The sequence below is a fragment of the Diaphorina citri genome, unplaced genomic scaffold (genome assembly GCF_000475195.1).
Source record: "Diaphorina citri unplaced genomic scaffold, Diaci psyllid genome assembly version 1.1 scaffold348, whole genome shotgun sequence".
In the NCBI taxonomy this organism is placed as follows: Eukaryota; Metazoa; Arthropoda; class Insecta; order Hemiptera; family Psyllidae; genus Diaphorina; species Diaphorina citri.
In genome coordinates, this window is record NW_007377783.1 from 118377 (window position 1) to 133651 (window position 15275).

Consider the following 15275-nt stretch of genomic DNA (forward strand, 5'->3'; position numbering starts at 1 on the left):
AATACTTCCCATTTAGGTGCTGGGTCAACACGAGAACACCAGAAAGTAACCCGTTGAAATATTTGCAATCGAAAAAAGGGGAACACATTTTTGTCGATGGTGGGATTCGAACCCGGGAGCTTCTGCATGGCAAGCAAGCGCGTTACCACTGGACCAACCGTGCCCCCTGTATGCTTTCCACTCTGTATTGAGTCGTTTCACTTCACTCTATTTTACTTCGCACATTTGAGAGATCTAAGGGCAGGAAGCAGAAGCCTTTTCTCATTCTCAAGAAATTGAGCATTAACAGCATATTATTTATTACCTGAGCTAATTCCTGGCCTTGTAGTAGTACTTGGAACACACTGTCCTGAATTCTACTGAACTGTTCATTATGTGTACATAGTGCATCTTCAGCCTCACTCATTTCAGACGCCAGTTGATTCGTTTCCAGCTCTCGGGAGCATAATTCTGAAAAGAAAGGAATAAGAATTAAATTAAAGAGACTGAAGGATATATTTTTATGATGCTGGAAAATGTCGGTGGGCGAAGATCAAAGGGGAGGCCGAAACTCAGATGGAACGACAAAATCAAGGAAGTTGTAACAGAGATGGGATTGGATCCGGAGACATGGACGGATGCAGCACAGGACAGACTCAGTTGGAGAGGCAGTATATGTCGCGTCCCGAATCGCCCGCGGCCTAGCGCTTACAAGGCAGATGCACTACCAACTAAGCTAACTAGGCTGGCTGGCTCTTTTTTGAATAGGTGACTATGGGTGGATAAGAGTAGGTATGGCCTATTTTCATACGTTGCCTACTTTTGACTTGTGTATTTTTTTCACTTTTCTCGGTCTTAACTTCATCTTTTCCTGGTAGATTTTCCATTTTCTCTTCCTTGGTTTTCAGCTGTTCGAGAGCTCCGGAGTGTCGCTGATGGCAGACTCGCAGTACAGTGCACAGACCCGGGTTCAAGTCCTGCTCGAGTTTCTCAACGAGAGAGAAATGGACTTTGCGGATCTGGCGGAAATGCGACGCATGCGACTCGAACAGAACGTACAGCTGTTGCAACTAAGAGGTGCGCGGGTTCGAATCCCAACCAGGGACTATGAAAGTTCAGAATTTTCTGCGGCAGTACTCGGGGATGTTATATTAGGTGCCTTTGTGATGTGGAATATACGAGCGAAAAAATCACTCTTTTTGGAATCTGGGGACCCTAAAACGGATATTTCCACCCATTTCCCGATTTTGAACATTTTTACCGATCGCAATACTTTCTCATTACTTTTTATAGGTTCTCTTTACCTACATTATAACGAGTTCCGAGCCACGGCTAAGGAAACACGAGACCGGGCCAAACTCCTTATTCAACTAGCTGACACCATAGTAGAGAAAGGGCACACCCATGCTTCTACCATACGACATTGGGGCTCGGCTGTGGATAAGGGATATAAGGATTTCACTGTACGCATGGATAAGTATAGGTAAGTTCTTTTAGCTGAGGACTAGTAAGGACCAAACTTTCTGGCCGATCTAAAAAATACCGGTAAATCGTGAAGTTTGACGTCACGGCATACGCTCTCGTAGGCGATGACGTCATAATTCATGACTCCCGCTTTGTTTGTTTGTGCACAAGTGTTTCTGCGCATTTTGACGTGAAATCTGACGTCACAACTCCTTGAACTTTTTCATTAGAACGGCAATTAAAAATTGAATTTTCGACCTTTAAAGTTACTTTTTCGGAGTTTTTACCTCGGATTTGGATTTTTCCCAACTTTTTACATAGGAATCGACCATTTATTTATAATTTTTACCCATTTGCAACTGCTCCATTAAAATTGATTTAAAAATATGTCGTCTTCTTCGTTTTCTTCGCCTTTTCCCGTATTCCGACGGGGTCGGCGTTTGTCGTCAGCCTCTCAATCAGCCTTAGGGTGATTGTAATTTCTGACTTTTGGTTTTGGCTACAAAAATTTACGAGCGGATGCCCTTCGCACTCAACCTTTTCTATTTCTTTAGCAAGGGGCAGGTATACTCCCTCTTTAAAGTCCCCCAGCCAGACTTAAAATATATAAATGCGGATATTGACAATTAAATCCTTCTTTCGGGTTAGAAAAAAACTTGAAATTTACACAATATTCTCCGTTTCAACCCATTCCATGTGTACTATCCCATTCCTGTCTTCCTTCTCTCTTCGATTTCGGGACGATAAGACCATAGCAGTTACAGTTCCCTCTGTCAAACCTCTAAAAAAAAAAAAAAAATCCTTCTTTCGGGTTAGAAAAAAACTTGAAATTTACATAATATTCTCCGTTTTAACCCATTTATATTTTACTTAACCCGTTCGTTCACAGAAAACCCACACGTCCGGTGTTCAAGTGAAGCATAGGGCAGAGGCTCTTATCAATGCTAACCACCAGGAGGCGCCACGGGTCAGAGAAATAGCTGACGAGGTCACTCAGAGGTGGCAACAACTGGTAACCTGTGCTGAGGAGAGACATAAGCTTGTCACCGCCTCACTCAACTTCTACAAGACTGCTGAACAGGTGCGTACTTTACCGTACTTTCTCTACAGACCATGGGCTAAAAACCACCTTTTTCTTTAATCGTGAGACCCCAAAACGGATATTTCCACCCATTTTCCGATTTTGAAAATTTGGAACGATTGCAATACTGTACTGTGGTAATAGAAAGTAAAAAATTGAAAAGTCCCAAAATTGTAGAAATGTCCACAAAAAAGTAGAATAGAATAGAATAGAATATACCCTGTTTATACTGCCAGAATGAGACTGAAAAGTCCCTTTACTCCCGCAGTCTAAACAAGGTCTCATGTATTTGGTACAAAATAGGTGTGTTTTTTTATAAATTAAAACCTTTCTTAATTTTTTTTTTTTTTTTTTTTTAAGTAGGACTACTTTTTCCAAGTAACAAGTCTTACCACGAGAGGACAGTAAAACAACGGTGTCTGTGATTAGTAACTGGACAGGTGACTTGACTGTCCGACTTTTTTAAAAATTCATTTTAAGTTTTTCATCGTTTTTTTCATTTCATTCAACAATTCATTCATCGATTATATTGTAACCAATATTGTTAAAATCTTATCTTAGAAGTTTATATTAAGCTTAGGATAAGAAATTCTTTGTAAAAAAAATTGATACCAAATAAAACATACCTATACCTATATACCTATACCTATATACCTATGTTTATCCTGTCTGGATGAGATTGAAAAGTGTCTTTACTCTCGCTAACACTTTTATAAAGGTGTAGAGTCTGTAGAATTCTCTATGAGTTCTATGACTGTGGCAAAGTGCCAGAGATACCTCTATGGCAAAATTCTTGGGCCATAGTGTGAATACTGTATTGAAATGGAGTAGATTTTTGGCCACATTCCCTTTGTTAATGGTACCATAGAAGTACAGTTGAACCTGGATAAACTAGAACGGGAAGACAATTTTTGAGATCTCAAATCGGTTAGGTACTTTTATGAGTATGCATACTTTCTAAGTAAAAGTGTCTCTCCTTCTCTCGCCGAAACCTTCTTGAAGTACACCGCTCGGAGCTTGCAATACTACGGGTAAGAAAACGGACTTAAAGCTCTGACAGTCAGGGGTCGAGTCCCGGGGGTGTCGAAAATTTCAACTTTTTTTTTAAAAAAAAGGTGAGTGTTTCACCGCCGTTTTTATTTCGTAGGGAGAAACAACTGCTACATTGGACGCATGTGGTCTGTGTCGTAGCATGCCCATCCCGTAGTATGCCTCTCATCAGATGGGCAAAGAAGAAGACACATACTCCCCATTTAGGTGCTGGGTCAACACGAGAACACCAGAAAGTAACCCGTTGAAATATTTGCAATCGAAAAACGAGTAAACGAGTACAAATTTTTTTGTCGATGGTGGGATTCGAACCCGGGACCTTCTGCATGGCAAGCAAGCGCGTTACCACTGGACTAACCGTGCCCCTAACTCGGAATAATCCAATCAAAACATTAATCATTTGTGGCGAAGCTTCGAGCCGAGCTAACAAGGAGGAAAACAGCTAACTCTAACCATCCCAGCTAGGTTCTTGAAAAGGTTCTCCAAGCACAGAGCCGAAAAAAACTTGGATCGCGAGGTCGGCGTTTTTCGTCAGCCCCTCAATCAGCCCTGGGTGATTGCTTTGGGCTGACATTTTGTTTTGGCTACAAAAATTGTACGAGTGGATGCCCTTCGCACTCAACATAATATTCATTACCAAGGGAAATTTCAGGCTGGTATCCTCCCTGTTTAAAGTCCCCCGGCCTGACTGAGATGATCTACTCCCTGTTTAACGTTCCCCAGCCAGACACTCTTTCACGGAGGTTCCTTGCCACTAATTTTACCCTTGTTCCTCAGGTATGCGGGTGAGGTAGGAGCAGAAACCCGGGTCAAAGGCATCCTAGACCGACTACTCTCACAGGAGAACCGAGTACTAGAATGTTGGAGTCACCGCAAGAAGAGATTGGACCAGTGTCAGCAGTTCGTACTGTTTGAGCGTAGTGCACAGCAGGCGATAGAGTGGATTCATGAAACAGGAGAACAGTATCTAGCCACACATACCGTGCTGGGTGCTAACCAGGTAGGGATCGAACCCACGACCTAGCGCTTAAAAGGCAGACCTTGCAAGCCAGCTAGGTTGAAGGAAGAAGAAGAAGATAAGAACATTTTCTCTCTTTTCTTTCACTTTCACACCTATAAGAGATGGTCTACTCCCTGTTTAACGTTCCCCAGCCAGACACTCTTTCACGGAGGTTCCTTGCCACTAATTTTACCCTTGTTCCTCAGGTATGCGGGTGAGGTAGGAGCAGAAACCCGGGTCAAAGGCATCCTAGACCGACTACTCTCACAGGAGAACCGAGTACTAGAATGTTGGAGTCACCGCAAGAAGAGATTGGACCAGTGTCAGCAGTTCGTACTGTTTGAACGTAGTGCACAGCAGGCGATAGAGTGGATTCATGAAACAGGAGAACAGTATCTAGCCACTCATACCGTGCTGGGTGCTAACCAGGTAGGGATCGAACCCACGACCTAGCGCTTAAAAGGCAGACGTTCTACCTTGCAAGCCAGCTAGGTTGAAGGAAGAAGAAGATAACATTTTCTCTCTTTTCTTTCACTTTCACACCTAATCTTCTTCGCCTTTTCCCGTGTACAGACAAGGCCGGCTTTTTTCGTCAGCCTCTCAATCAGCCCTAACTGGGGTGATTGCTTTGGGCTGACATTTGGTTTTGGCTATGGCGCACTCGATTCAATAGGTTGATTAACCTGCCTCGGTGGCGTAGTGGTCAAGACGCTCGCCTGGTAAACAGGAGGGCGTGGGTTCTATCCCAGCCGAGGTTCCCGTGTACAGACGGGGTCGGCGTTTTTCGTCAGCCTCTCAATCAACCCTAACTAGGGTGATTGCTTTGGGCTGACATTTGGTTTTGGCTTCAAATTTTACGAGGGGATGCCCTTTGCACTCAACCTTTGCTATTTCTTAAGCAAGCTAAATTTATTTTGTCAACGTCCCCAGCCAGACTTTTTGTTCACACCCAATGTCCCGTTTTATTTACCCACCCCTTTCTCTCCTCACAGGAAGAAACAGAGCGTCTCCTAGCTGAACATAACGAGTTCCGAGCCACGGCTAAGGAAACACGAGACCGGGCCAAACTCCTTATTCAACTAGCTGACACCATAGTAGAGAAAGGGCATACCCATGCTTCTACCATACGACATTGGGGCTCGGCCGTGGATAAAGGATATAAGGATTTCACTGTACGCATGGATAAGTATAGGTAAGTCTTTAATTTGGCCATTTTCGACCAAAGAAACGAGAGGTCCCAAGTTATAAGCGTTAACTTTCGAAGACTTGGTCCATTTTTCGAGAAATCCTGTGCAAGTTTGACAAAGGATTTCACAATCCCAGCAGAGAAAAAAATATCGTACCTCGATGGTGTAGTGGTCAAGACAGTCGGCTGATAATCTGGAGGACTTAGGTCAAATCCCACCAGTAAATAGTAGACATTCGTGTGAGCTTAACCCAACGCAACGTTTAGGGCTGTTTGCCCCTACATGTAAGCCTCAGAGTGAGCCTTTTGTGTATGAGTAGTAGCTTACTGGTGGGGTAAAGGGTCTTGGTAGTCCTATTCGAGCAGTATAAATGAGCACTATAGATCAGTTGCGTAACTCATACGAAAGGGTAAGTAACCGAGTGATCCAGAGAAGTAACTCCAGAACTCTTTTAATAAAGGTCCCATAAAGGCTTTAATAAATAGAATAGAATAGAATAGAATAGAATATGTTTCAAAGTCATAGAGCAGGAAAAATGAGGACCAACGGAAATTTTCTTTTTCTTCTACGACTTCTAGATCCCGAGATAAATCGATTCGAAAAATACCGGTAAATCGGGAACTTTGACGTCACGGCATACGCTCCCGTACACGATGACGTCACATCAAATGTCCCGAGCAAAGGCAACACATTAATGTGTTTGTGCGCATACGTTTCTGCGCAGTTCTTTCTGCTCCCTCGCTAGCGCGCTTGCATAGTGGCGCTACCGAACGGACGGAAAAAAACAACTGCGTAAAGTCTGACGTCACACATATTTGAACTCTTTCATTAGAACGGAAAATAAAAATTGAATTTTCGACTTTTTACAGTTAGTAAAGTCTGACGTCACACATATTTGAACTCTTTCATTAGAACGGAAAATAAAAATTGAATTTTCGACCTTTTACAGTAATTTTTTCGGAGTTTTGACCTCAGATTTGGATTTTTCCCAACTTTTTACATAGGAATTAGCCATTTATTTATAATTTTTACCCTTTTGCAACTGCTCCATTGTCATTATTACCCTCTTTGACAAGTCTGCTGGAGAAGTCCGAAATCCAATTATTAGTGCCCAGATACTTATACTAATCCAATTAATCCACCCTAATCAATATTTCCATTTCGTTTCTCTCCTCAGATCTCAATTGGAGCATCGTCTAGGTATCAAGAGTGAAGCGGATACCTCATTGGACCGAAACTCTGATCCTAGTCTCGACATGAAAGTTCCTGCCCTTCCCTTACCTCTTAATCATAGCAAGGAAACTAACGAGGAGAAGCGAAAATCAGCCAGGAAGAAAGAGTAAGTAGAATACAATAATCCTGATTCAAAATGGCGGAAATAATAGTTCCTGCCCTTCCCTTACCTCTTAACCATAGCAAGGAAACTAACGAGGAGAAGCGAAAATCAGCCAGGAAGAAAGAGTAAGTAAAATAGAATAATCCTGATTCAAAATGGCGGAAATAATAGTTCCTGCCCTTCCCTTACCTCTTAACCATAGCAAGGAAACTAACGAGGAGAAGCGAAAATCAGCCAGGAAGAAAGAGTAAGTAAAATAGAATAATCCTGATTCAAAATGGCGGAAATAATAGTTCCTGCCCTTCCCTTACCTCTTAACCATAGCAAGGAAACTAACGAGGAGAAGCGAAAATCAGCCAGGAAGAAAGAGTAAGTAAAATAGAATAATCCTGATTCAAAATGGCGGAAATAATAGTTCCTGCCCTTCCCTTACCTCTTAACCATAGCAAGGAAACTAACGAGGAGAAGCGAAAATCAGCCAGGAAGAAAGAGTAAGTAAAATAGAATAATCCTGATTCAAAATGGCGGAAATAATAGTTCCTGCCCTTCCCTTACCTCTTAACCATAGCAAGGAAACTAACGAGGAGAAGCGAAAATCAGCCAGGAAGAAAGAGTAAGTAAAATAGAATAATCCTGATTCAAAATGGCGGAAATAATAGTTCCTGCCCTTCCCTTACCTCTTAACCATAGCAAGGAAACTAACGAGGAGAAGCGAAAATCAGCCAGGAAGAAAGAGTAAGTAAAATAGAATAATCCTGATTCAAAATGGCGGAAATAATAGTTCCTGCCCTTCCCTTACCTCTTAACCATAGCAAGGAAACTAACGAGGAGAAGCGAAAATCAGCCAGGAAGAAAGAGTAAGTAAAATAGAATAATCCTGATTCAAAATGGCGGAAATAATAGTTCCTGCCCTTCCCTTACCTCTTAACCATAGCAAGGAAACTAACGAGGAGAAGCGAAAATCAGCCAGGAAGAAAGAGTAAGTAAAATAGAATAATCCTGATTCAAAATGGCGGAAATAATAGTTCCTGCCCTTCCCTTACCTCTTAACCATAGCAAGGAAACTAACGAGGAGAAGCGAAAATCAGCCAGGAAGAAAGAGTAAGTAAAATAGAATAATCCTGATTCAAAATGGCGGAAATAATAGTTCCTGCCCTTCCCTTACCTCTTAACCATAGCAAGGAAACTAACGAGGAGAAGCGAAAATCAGCCAGGAAGAAAGAGTAAGTAAAATAGAATAATCCTGATTCAAAATGGCGGAAATAATAGTTCCTGCCCTTCCCTTACCTCTTAACCATAGCAAGGAAACTAACGAGGAGAAGCGAAAATCAGCCAGGAAGAAAGAGTAAGTAAAATAGAATAATCCTGATTCAAAATGGCGGAAATAATAGTTCCTGCCCTTCCCTTACCTCTTAACCATAGCAAGGAAACTAACGAGGAGAAGCGAAAATCAGCCAGGAAGAAAGAGTAAGTAAAATAGAATAATCCTGATTCAAAATGGCGGAAATAATAGTTCCTGCCCTTCCCTTACCTCTTAACCATAGCAAGGAAACTAACGAGGAGAAGCGAAAATCAGCCAGGAAGAAAGAGTGTAAACCTTTTGGGGTTTTTTCCCCCAAAACAAAATTAATTTTATTAAAAAAAAATTATAGGTTTTTTTTTTTTTTTTTTTTTTTTGAGGTTTGATAGAAGGAACTGTAACTGCCAAGGTCTTATCGTCCTGAAATCCAAGAGAGAAGGAAGACAGGATAGGAGAAAGCCAGCCGTTCCGAGAACGAACATTAACCCATCAGGATAAAATCCGCCCCGGGCGGGAATCGAACCCGCGGCCTAGCGCTTACAAGGCAGACGCACTACCAACTAAGCTAATCTTCTTATAAAAGTGTTAAAGTGCCCTAATGCCCTAAAACCTAAATTGTATGGCCAGCGGCGATAGCACCAGTTCCCCATTTATCACTAAAGTTAAGCAACGTTCCGCGTGGTTGGTATCCGGCTGGGTGACCATCTGGGTAATCGGGTGCTGTTGGCTTTTCCCGGTCCTTCTCAGGCTGGTTGAGGTTGATGTGAGAGGGCTGGTAGCTTGTCACCGAAGAGAGGGTAAATCCTTAGCAGTTTATTGACTTTGAGCCTCTATCAAACAAAATGTAGGACTGTTGTTTGTTCGAAAAAATCTACTACATAATTCCAATACAATCTAGTACATAACTTCCAATACATTGAACTAAAACTCCACATTCCCTCTTTCCTCCAGATTCATCATGGCGGAGTTACTCCAGACAGAGCGTACCTATGTCAAAGACCTGGACACCTGTATCAAGGTGTTCCTCCAGGAATCCCGATCTCACCCGAACCTGCCTCCGGGTCTGGTCGGGAAGCACGATATCATCTTCGGAAATATCGAAGAGATACGAGACTTCCATCGGGATATTTTCCTGAAGGAGCTGGAGAAGTATGAGAACATGCCGGAAGATCTGGGCCATTGCTTTGTTACCTGGGTAAGGAGATTGCCTGTTTTTTCGAACGAAGTAAATGTAAATGCAGTTTCTTTGTGTTATTATGTCACATTTTTGGTGTTCACTGCAGCATTGTAGGATTTTCCCAATAATCTCAATAATCCTAACATCCAATGTTTACCTACCATGCTGGCACCGGTCGCTATGCGCATTTATATGTCATAGCTACAACTCAATAATCCTAACAACCAATGTTTACCTACCATGCTGGCACCGGTCGCTATGCGCATTTACATGTCATAGCTACTATTTCCTCACGAGGCTGAGTGGGCCCCGCAACAGCCAGTCACGGTATCAATCATTTGCATGATACAAATTTCTTGACCCTCGAGGCTGAGTGGGCCCCGCAACAGCCAGTCACGGAATCAATCATTTGCATGATACAAATTTCTTGACCCCGCCGGGAATCTAACCCGGGTCTCCCGCGTGCAAGGCGAGCGCAATGACCACTACGCCACGGGAGCTGACTTTTTCGAACGAAGTGAGATCAATGTTTTTACTGCGATGATTTTGCAAATTATTCATACAGGGAAATAGAAAGGGAGGGAGATAAAAACTGACTTAGATAAGGTTGAGGAAGACTTGAGAGAAGAAAAGGGATGGAGAAGGGAGGAGGTGTTAGATAGGAGGGTATAGAGAGGTGGGATAGTCTGGCTGAGGGACTATAAACAGAGTGTAGATCAGCGTCTAGCTAGGGGACTAAAAAATAAATGATCGCATGGTCAATAATGTCGAATAAATTATTCCGAATGACCTTCAGAGAGGCTTTAAACAACAAATATTCCAGGTTCAATATAGATGGTACTCACGGAATACTTCATCTCACTTGATAAGACTAAATGATCGCATGGTCAATAATGTCGAATAAATTATTCCGAATGACCTTCAGAGAGGCTTTAAACAACAAATATTCCAGGTTCAATAGATGGTACTCACGGAATACTTCGTCTCACTTGATAAGACTTATATTCCGAATGACCTTCAGAGAGGCTTTAAACAACAAATATTCCAGGTTCAGTAGATGGTACTTACGGAATACTTCATCTCACTTGATAAGACATAGGCCTAAAGTTTATTAGCTTAGGCTACTTAAGCTAATAAGCTTTGGAGAATGCCATATTTAGACAGGGGCTAACGACCACTTGGGTCAACACCAAGAAACTCTTTCTATTGAGCTGTGTCCATAGAACGTCGTCGAGCTGTGTCCACACAATGTCGATAGCCGTCGATTATGTCTGGACTCAGCTTTACAACCTTGTGTTTACATAACTACATAGTGTCTATTGAAGTCGATGTATTAGCTTAGGCTACTTAAGCCAATAAGCTTTGGTGAATGCCATATTTAGACAGGGGCTGACGATCACTTGGGTCAACACCAGGAAATTCTTTCTATTGAGCTGTGTCCATAGAACGTCGTCGAGCTGTGTCCACACAATGTCGACAGCCGTCGATTATGTCTGGAATCAGCTTTACAACCTTGTGTTTACATAACTACATATATAATGTCTATTGAAGTCGATGTTTACTTATGTAGTCTCAATAAAGTTTTAATAATAAGCTCGTAATATTTTGATATTCTTAGTGGATGTGCCATTTTAACCAATCAGTGTGATAATCCAAATATCCCATATTGGCGTTTTTAGCCCTCAAGTCCTGATTAAACTGGAAAAACAGAGAGATTACTATAATAAATTATTATTATTATGTATTTTTAAGTACTTAAGTGTTCGGAGAGAGAAAATATACCTAAGACTTCATCCTCCTTGTCTCTTTAGACTTTGTACCAACCAAATGGTTAAATGGAAATTTGCCATGTTAAAAGAACTTACACCTCCGGACACGATGTAATTTTCAATTTTTGAATCTCATGATTTATTATTTGATCTTTTCTTTCTTATTTTTTTTTCTTCTTTTTTTTCTTCTTCTTCTCTTCCTTCTTCTTCTTTTTTACCATCACATGATGTATTAGCACTTTGCCCCTTGGACATGAAAAGAATGCGAACATCAGCAATATTGTTAGCCAACAACCCATGTTCTCAAGTAGGCTGAGTGGATTTCTCGAAGTCTCTGACCCGAATGGGTTAACTTGTTTTTTTTTATCATTGTATTGGAACGACCTTGGAATTGTAAATTATTATCACCGAACTGTCTGAGCGGAATGTATTTGGGCCCGGGAATAGGAGGGTGCCGGTAATGTCCCCTGTTCCCCTAACAGGTTTTTTTGGAGCTTTGATAAAGGGAACTTTAAAAGCGGAATATATTTGGGCCCGGAAATACGAGGGTGCCAATAGTATCCCCTGTTCTTCTAATAGATTTTTTATAGGTTTCATAGGGGGAACTGTACCTTACAAAACGGAGGTCTTATCGTCCCGAAATCGAAGAATAAAGACAGGATAGGAGAAAGCCGGCCGTTTCGAGAACAAACCTAATGTTTCCAAACCTTTTCAAGCTAACCGGCCCTTCCTAGCTTACCTATTCGAGTTCTTCAGGGACTGTTTTTAATACGAGGGTGCCAATAGTATCCCCTGTTCTTCTAATAGATTTTTTAGAGGTTTCATAGGGGGAACTGTACCTTACAAAACGGAGGTGTTATCGTCCCGAAATCGAAGAATAAAGACAGGAAAGGAGAAAGCCGGCCGTTTCGAGAACAAACCTAATGTTTCCAAACTTTTTCAAGCTAACTGACCCTTCCTAGCTTATTCGAGTTCTTCAGGGACTGTTTTTTTTTTATCTTCATCGTCGAGTCCCGAAATCGAAGAATAAAGACAGGATAGGAGAAAGCCGGCCGTTTCGAGAACAAACCTAATGTTTCCAAACCTTTTCAAGCTAACTGGCCCTTCCTAGCTTATTCGAGTTCTTCAGGGACTGTTTTTTTATCTTCTTCTAATGTTTCCAAACCTTTTCAAGCTAACTGGCCCTTCCTAGCTTATTCGAGTTCTTCAGGGACTGTTTTTTTATCTTCTTCTTTTTTTTAGACATTTATTTACACAATTGAAGGAGTTTTAACAATAAAGTCCTACCTCCAAGTTTTATCTTCATCGTCGATCTTCTCTCTCTTCTCTTTCTCCCGTTCTGTTTCCTCGGTCATTCTGTCCTCCGTCCCTGATGAGTTGTTTATTAGGTTTCTCACTCTAGCACATGTATTGTACTATCTTTATATTCTTTATGGCTCTCGACCCTATCAGCAGTTTAATTCCACAGCTGAATTAGCTTGATTCCTATAGGCTTGCTTTCACGTCAAGAGGTCTACAGACAGGCTGCCAACAGAGAAGTACTGTAGACTAATTTACAAGAGGGTGCTGGGAATTGAGCGACCGTCAAGTTATTGAAATCCTTTGTTCAAACTTTGTTTAATGTCAGAGTTAGTTTGGAAGGTGGGTGATGCAATAGTCCTACACACTGGACTCCGCACACAGGAATGTCGTTAGATAAGTCCCCCATTTCAATGTAATGTATAGTTTGGAAGGTAGAGCGCCTGCTGCCTTGTCACAAATGTCGTTCCCCTAGTATTACGAGTATAACTTGTAAGTGCTACGTCTCGGATTCGATTTCCTTCCGGGACGAACTTTATCCTAAACAGATAAGGTTCGTTCTCGGAACGGCTGACTCCTATCCTATTTTCCTTCTCTCTTCGATTTCGGGAAAATAAGACCTCCGTTTTTATAGTTCTTCTAATAACAGTAGGTATAGATTTTATAGGAAATCTCATATCATCAAAGAAATCGCTCATGATTTTGATGATTATTTATCACAAGAGTCATTGAACTGCGCAGCTGATAAGTGAAGTACCTACTCCTACAACTCAAGTTAAAATAGCAAGTACCTGTACTTATAGGCTAAATATTACAATGTACCTATTCCAAATCAGCTAGATACCACTCGTATTTACCAAACTAGAAAGTCCCTCTCTGTCGAGTAAAGTAGGTACTAGGTAGCTAGAGCCTAATAATCAGTACTTAGAGTAGCGTTAGGTACCGGGAACCTAATAGGTAATCGAGGTATAGTTACCCACTTACTCTATTTAACTACACACTCTCTACTTTAGCCTCTGGCTGTAGACACTATCCAAGTGTTTACGGGGTCAAGTTTCAGCCTGGGGCAGTTCAGTCTATTTGCGCGGGTTCGATTCCCGCCCGGGGCGGATTTTATCCTGATGGGATAATGTTTGTTCTCGGAACGGCTGACTTTCTCCTGTCCTGTCTTCCTTCTCTCTTCGATTTCGGGACGATAAGACCATAGCAGTTACAGTTCCTTCTGTCAAACCTCTTTTTTTTTTAAAAAAATCTCTCATGATTTTGTTGATTATTTATCACAAGAGTCATTGAACTTCGCAGCTGATAAGTGAAGTACCTACTCCTACAACTCAACTCAAGTTAAAATAGCAAGTACCTGTACTTATAGGCTAAATATTACAATGTACCTATTCCAAATCAGCTAGATACCACTCGTATTTACCAAACTAGAAAGTACCTCTCTGTCGAGTAAACTAGGTACTAGGTAGCTAGAGCCTAATAATCAGTACTTAGAGTAGCGTTAGGTACCGGGAACCTAATAGGTAATCGAGGTATAGTTACCCACTTACTCTATTTAACTACACACTCTCTACTTTAGCCTCTGGCTGTAGACACTATCCAAGTGTTTACGGGGTCAAGTTTCACCCGGGGGCAGTTCAGTCTATTTGTTTAAAATACTGTACTGGTTCATTTGTTTAACACTGTATTTTTCTACAAATCAATTTATCTGTTCAGCTACATTGTTTCATATTTCACCATCAGGGGCTCCTTTTCCCTGAAAGATAGTGTGTCGCTTGCCTTGTAAGCGCCCGGTCACGGGTTCGATTCCCGCCCGGGGTTCAATTTATCCTCAACAGATAAGGTTTTTTCTCGGAATCGCTGGCTTTACTTTCCTTAGTCAGCTCCCATGGCGTAGTGGTCACTGCGCTCGCCTTGCACGCGGGAGACCCGGGTTCGATTCTCGGTGGGGTCAAGAAAAATATTATAATGCAAATTATTGATTCCGTGACTGGCTGTTGCGGGGCCCACTTAGCCTCGTTAGGAAAATGAGTAGCTATGACATATAAATGCGCATAGCGACCGATACAAGGGGGGGGGGGTTCATCTTTTTTGAAACATACTGTATACACGGCCATACGTACGAACACACTTAGAAGAGTATTTAATAGACAGTTCTGTGTATGTTTCTCTATGTTCTGTGTATATCTCCGAGAGATATTCTTCCATAATGGATTTCTCTACAGAGTCTACAGTGTTCTCACATACGCCCATGAATCTCCATAACATTATATAGTTCCACTCACAAAGTAATGAAATCTTGACAGCCTGTCAATCCACGCGTGTGCAGTGTACCTAATCAAGCGAGAGAGCTAGCTCGTGTGGACGAGGCGTGTGTGTGGAGGGGAAATTGACGAAGTAGATTTTGAGAGGTGACGGACGAGGGGTGGAAAATAAAGAAGAGAAGGAGATGGAGAAGGAGGAGGAAGAAATAAGGAGGGCCATACCTCAAGATGGAAAAAGGATGGATTACAAAAAGGATGAGAAGGAAGATAGAGGAGGAAAAGATAGAAGAGATAGAGGATGAGGAGAAGGGAGAGATGAAGGAGAAGGAAAATAAGTCAAAGTTAAAGGGGGGAGAAGAAGGGAGAGGA

At 41.8% G+C, this 15275-nt stretch overlaps 1 protein-coding gene across 1 annotated transcript in view; it reads left to right on the plus strand.

The window, feature by feature from the left end:
- The window catches only part of LOC103507879 (triple functional domain protein-like), a 31474-nt gene that overhangs the window by 13981 nt on the left and 2218 nt on the right, over positions 1 to 15275 (plus strand). The window contains exons 5-12 of the mRNA XM_008472394.3: positions 888 to 1056; positions 1273 to 1442; positions 2333 to 2524; positions 3470 to 3555; positions 4352 to 4574; positions 5567 to 5766; positions 6939 to 7100; positions 9349 to 9592. Of these exons, the coding sequence (XP_008470616.2) occupies positions 888 to 1056; positions 1273 to 1442; positions 2333 to 2524; positions 3470 to 3555; positions 4352 to 4574; positions 5567 to 5766; positions 6939 to 7100; positions 9349 to 9592 (1446 nt within the window). The remainder of the gene's footprint in view (positions 1 to 887; positions 1057 to 1272; positions 1443 to 2332; positions 2525 to 3469; positions 3556 to 4351; positions 4575 to 5566; positions 5767 to 6938; positions 7101 to 9348; positions 9593 to 15275) is intronic.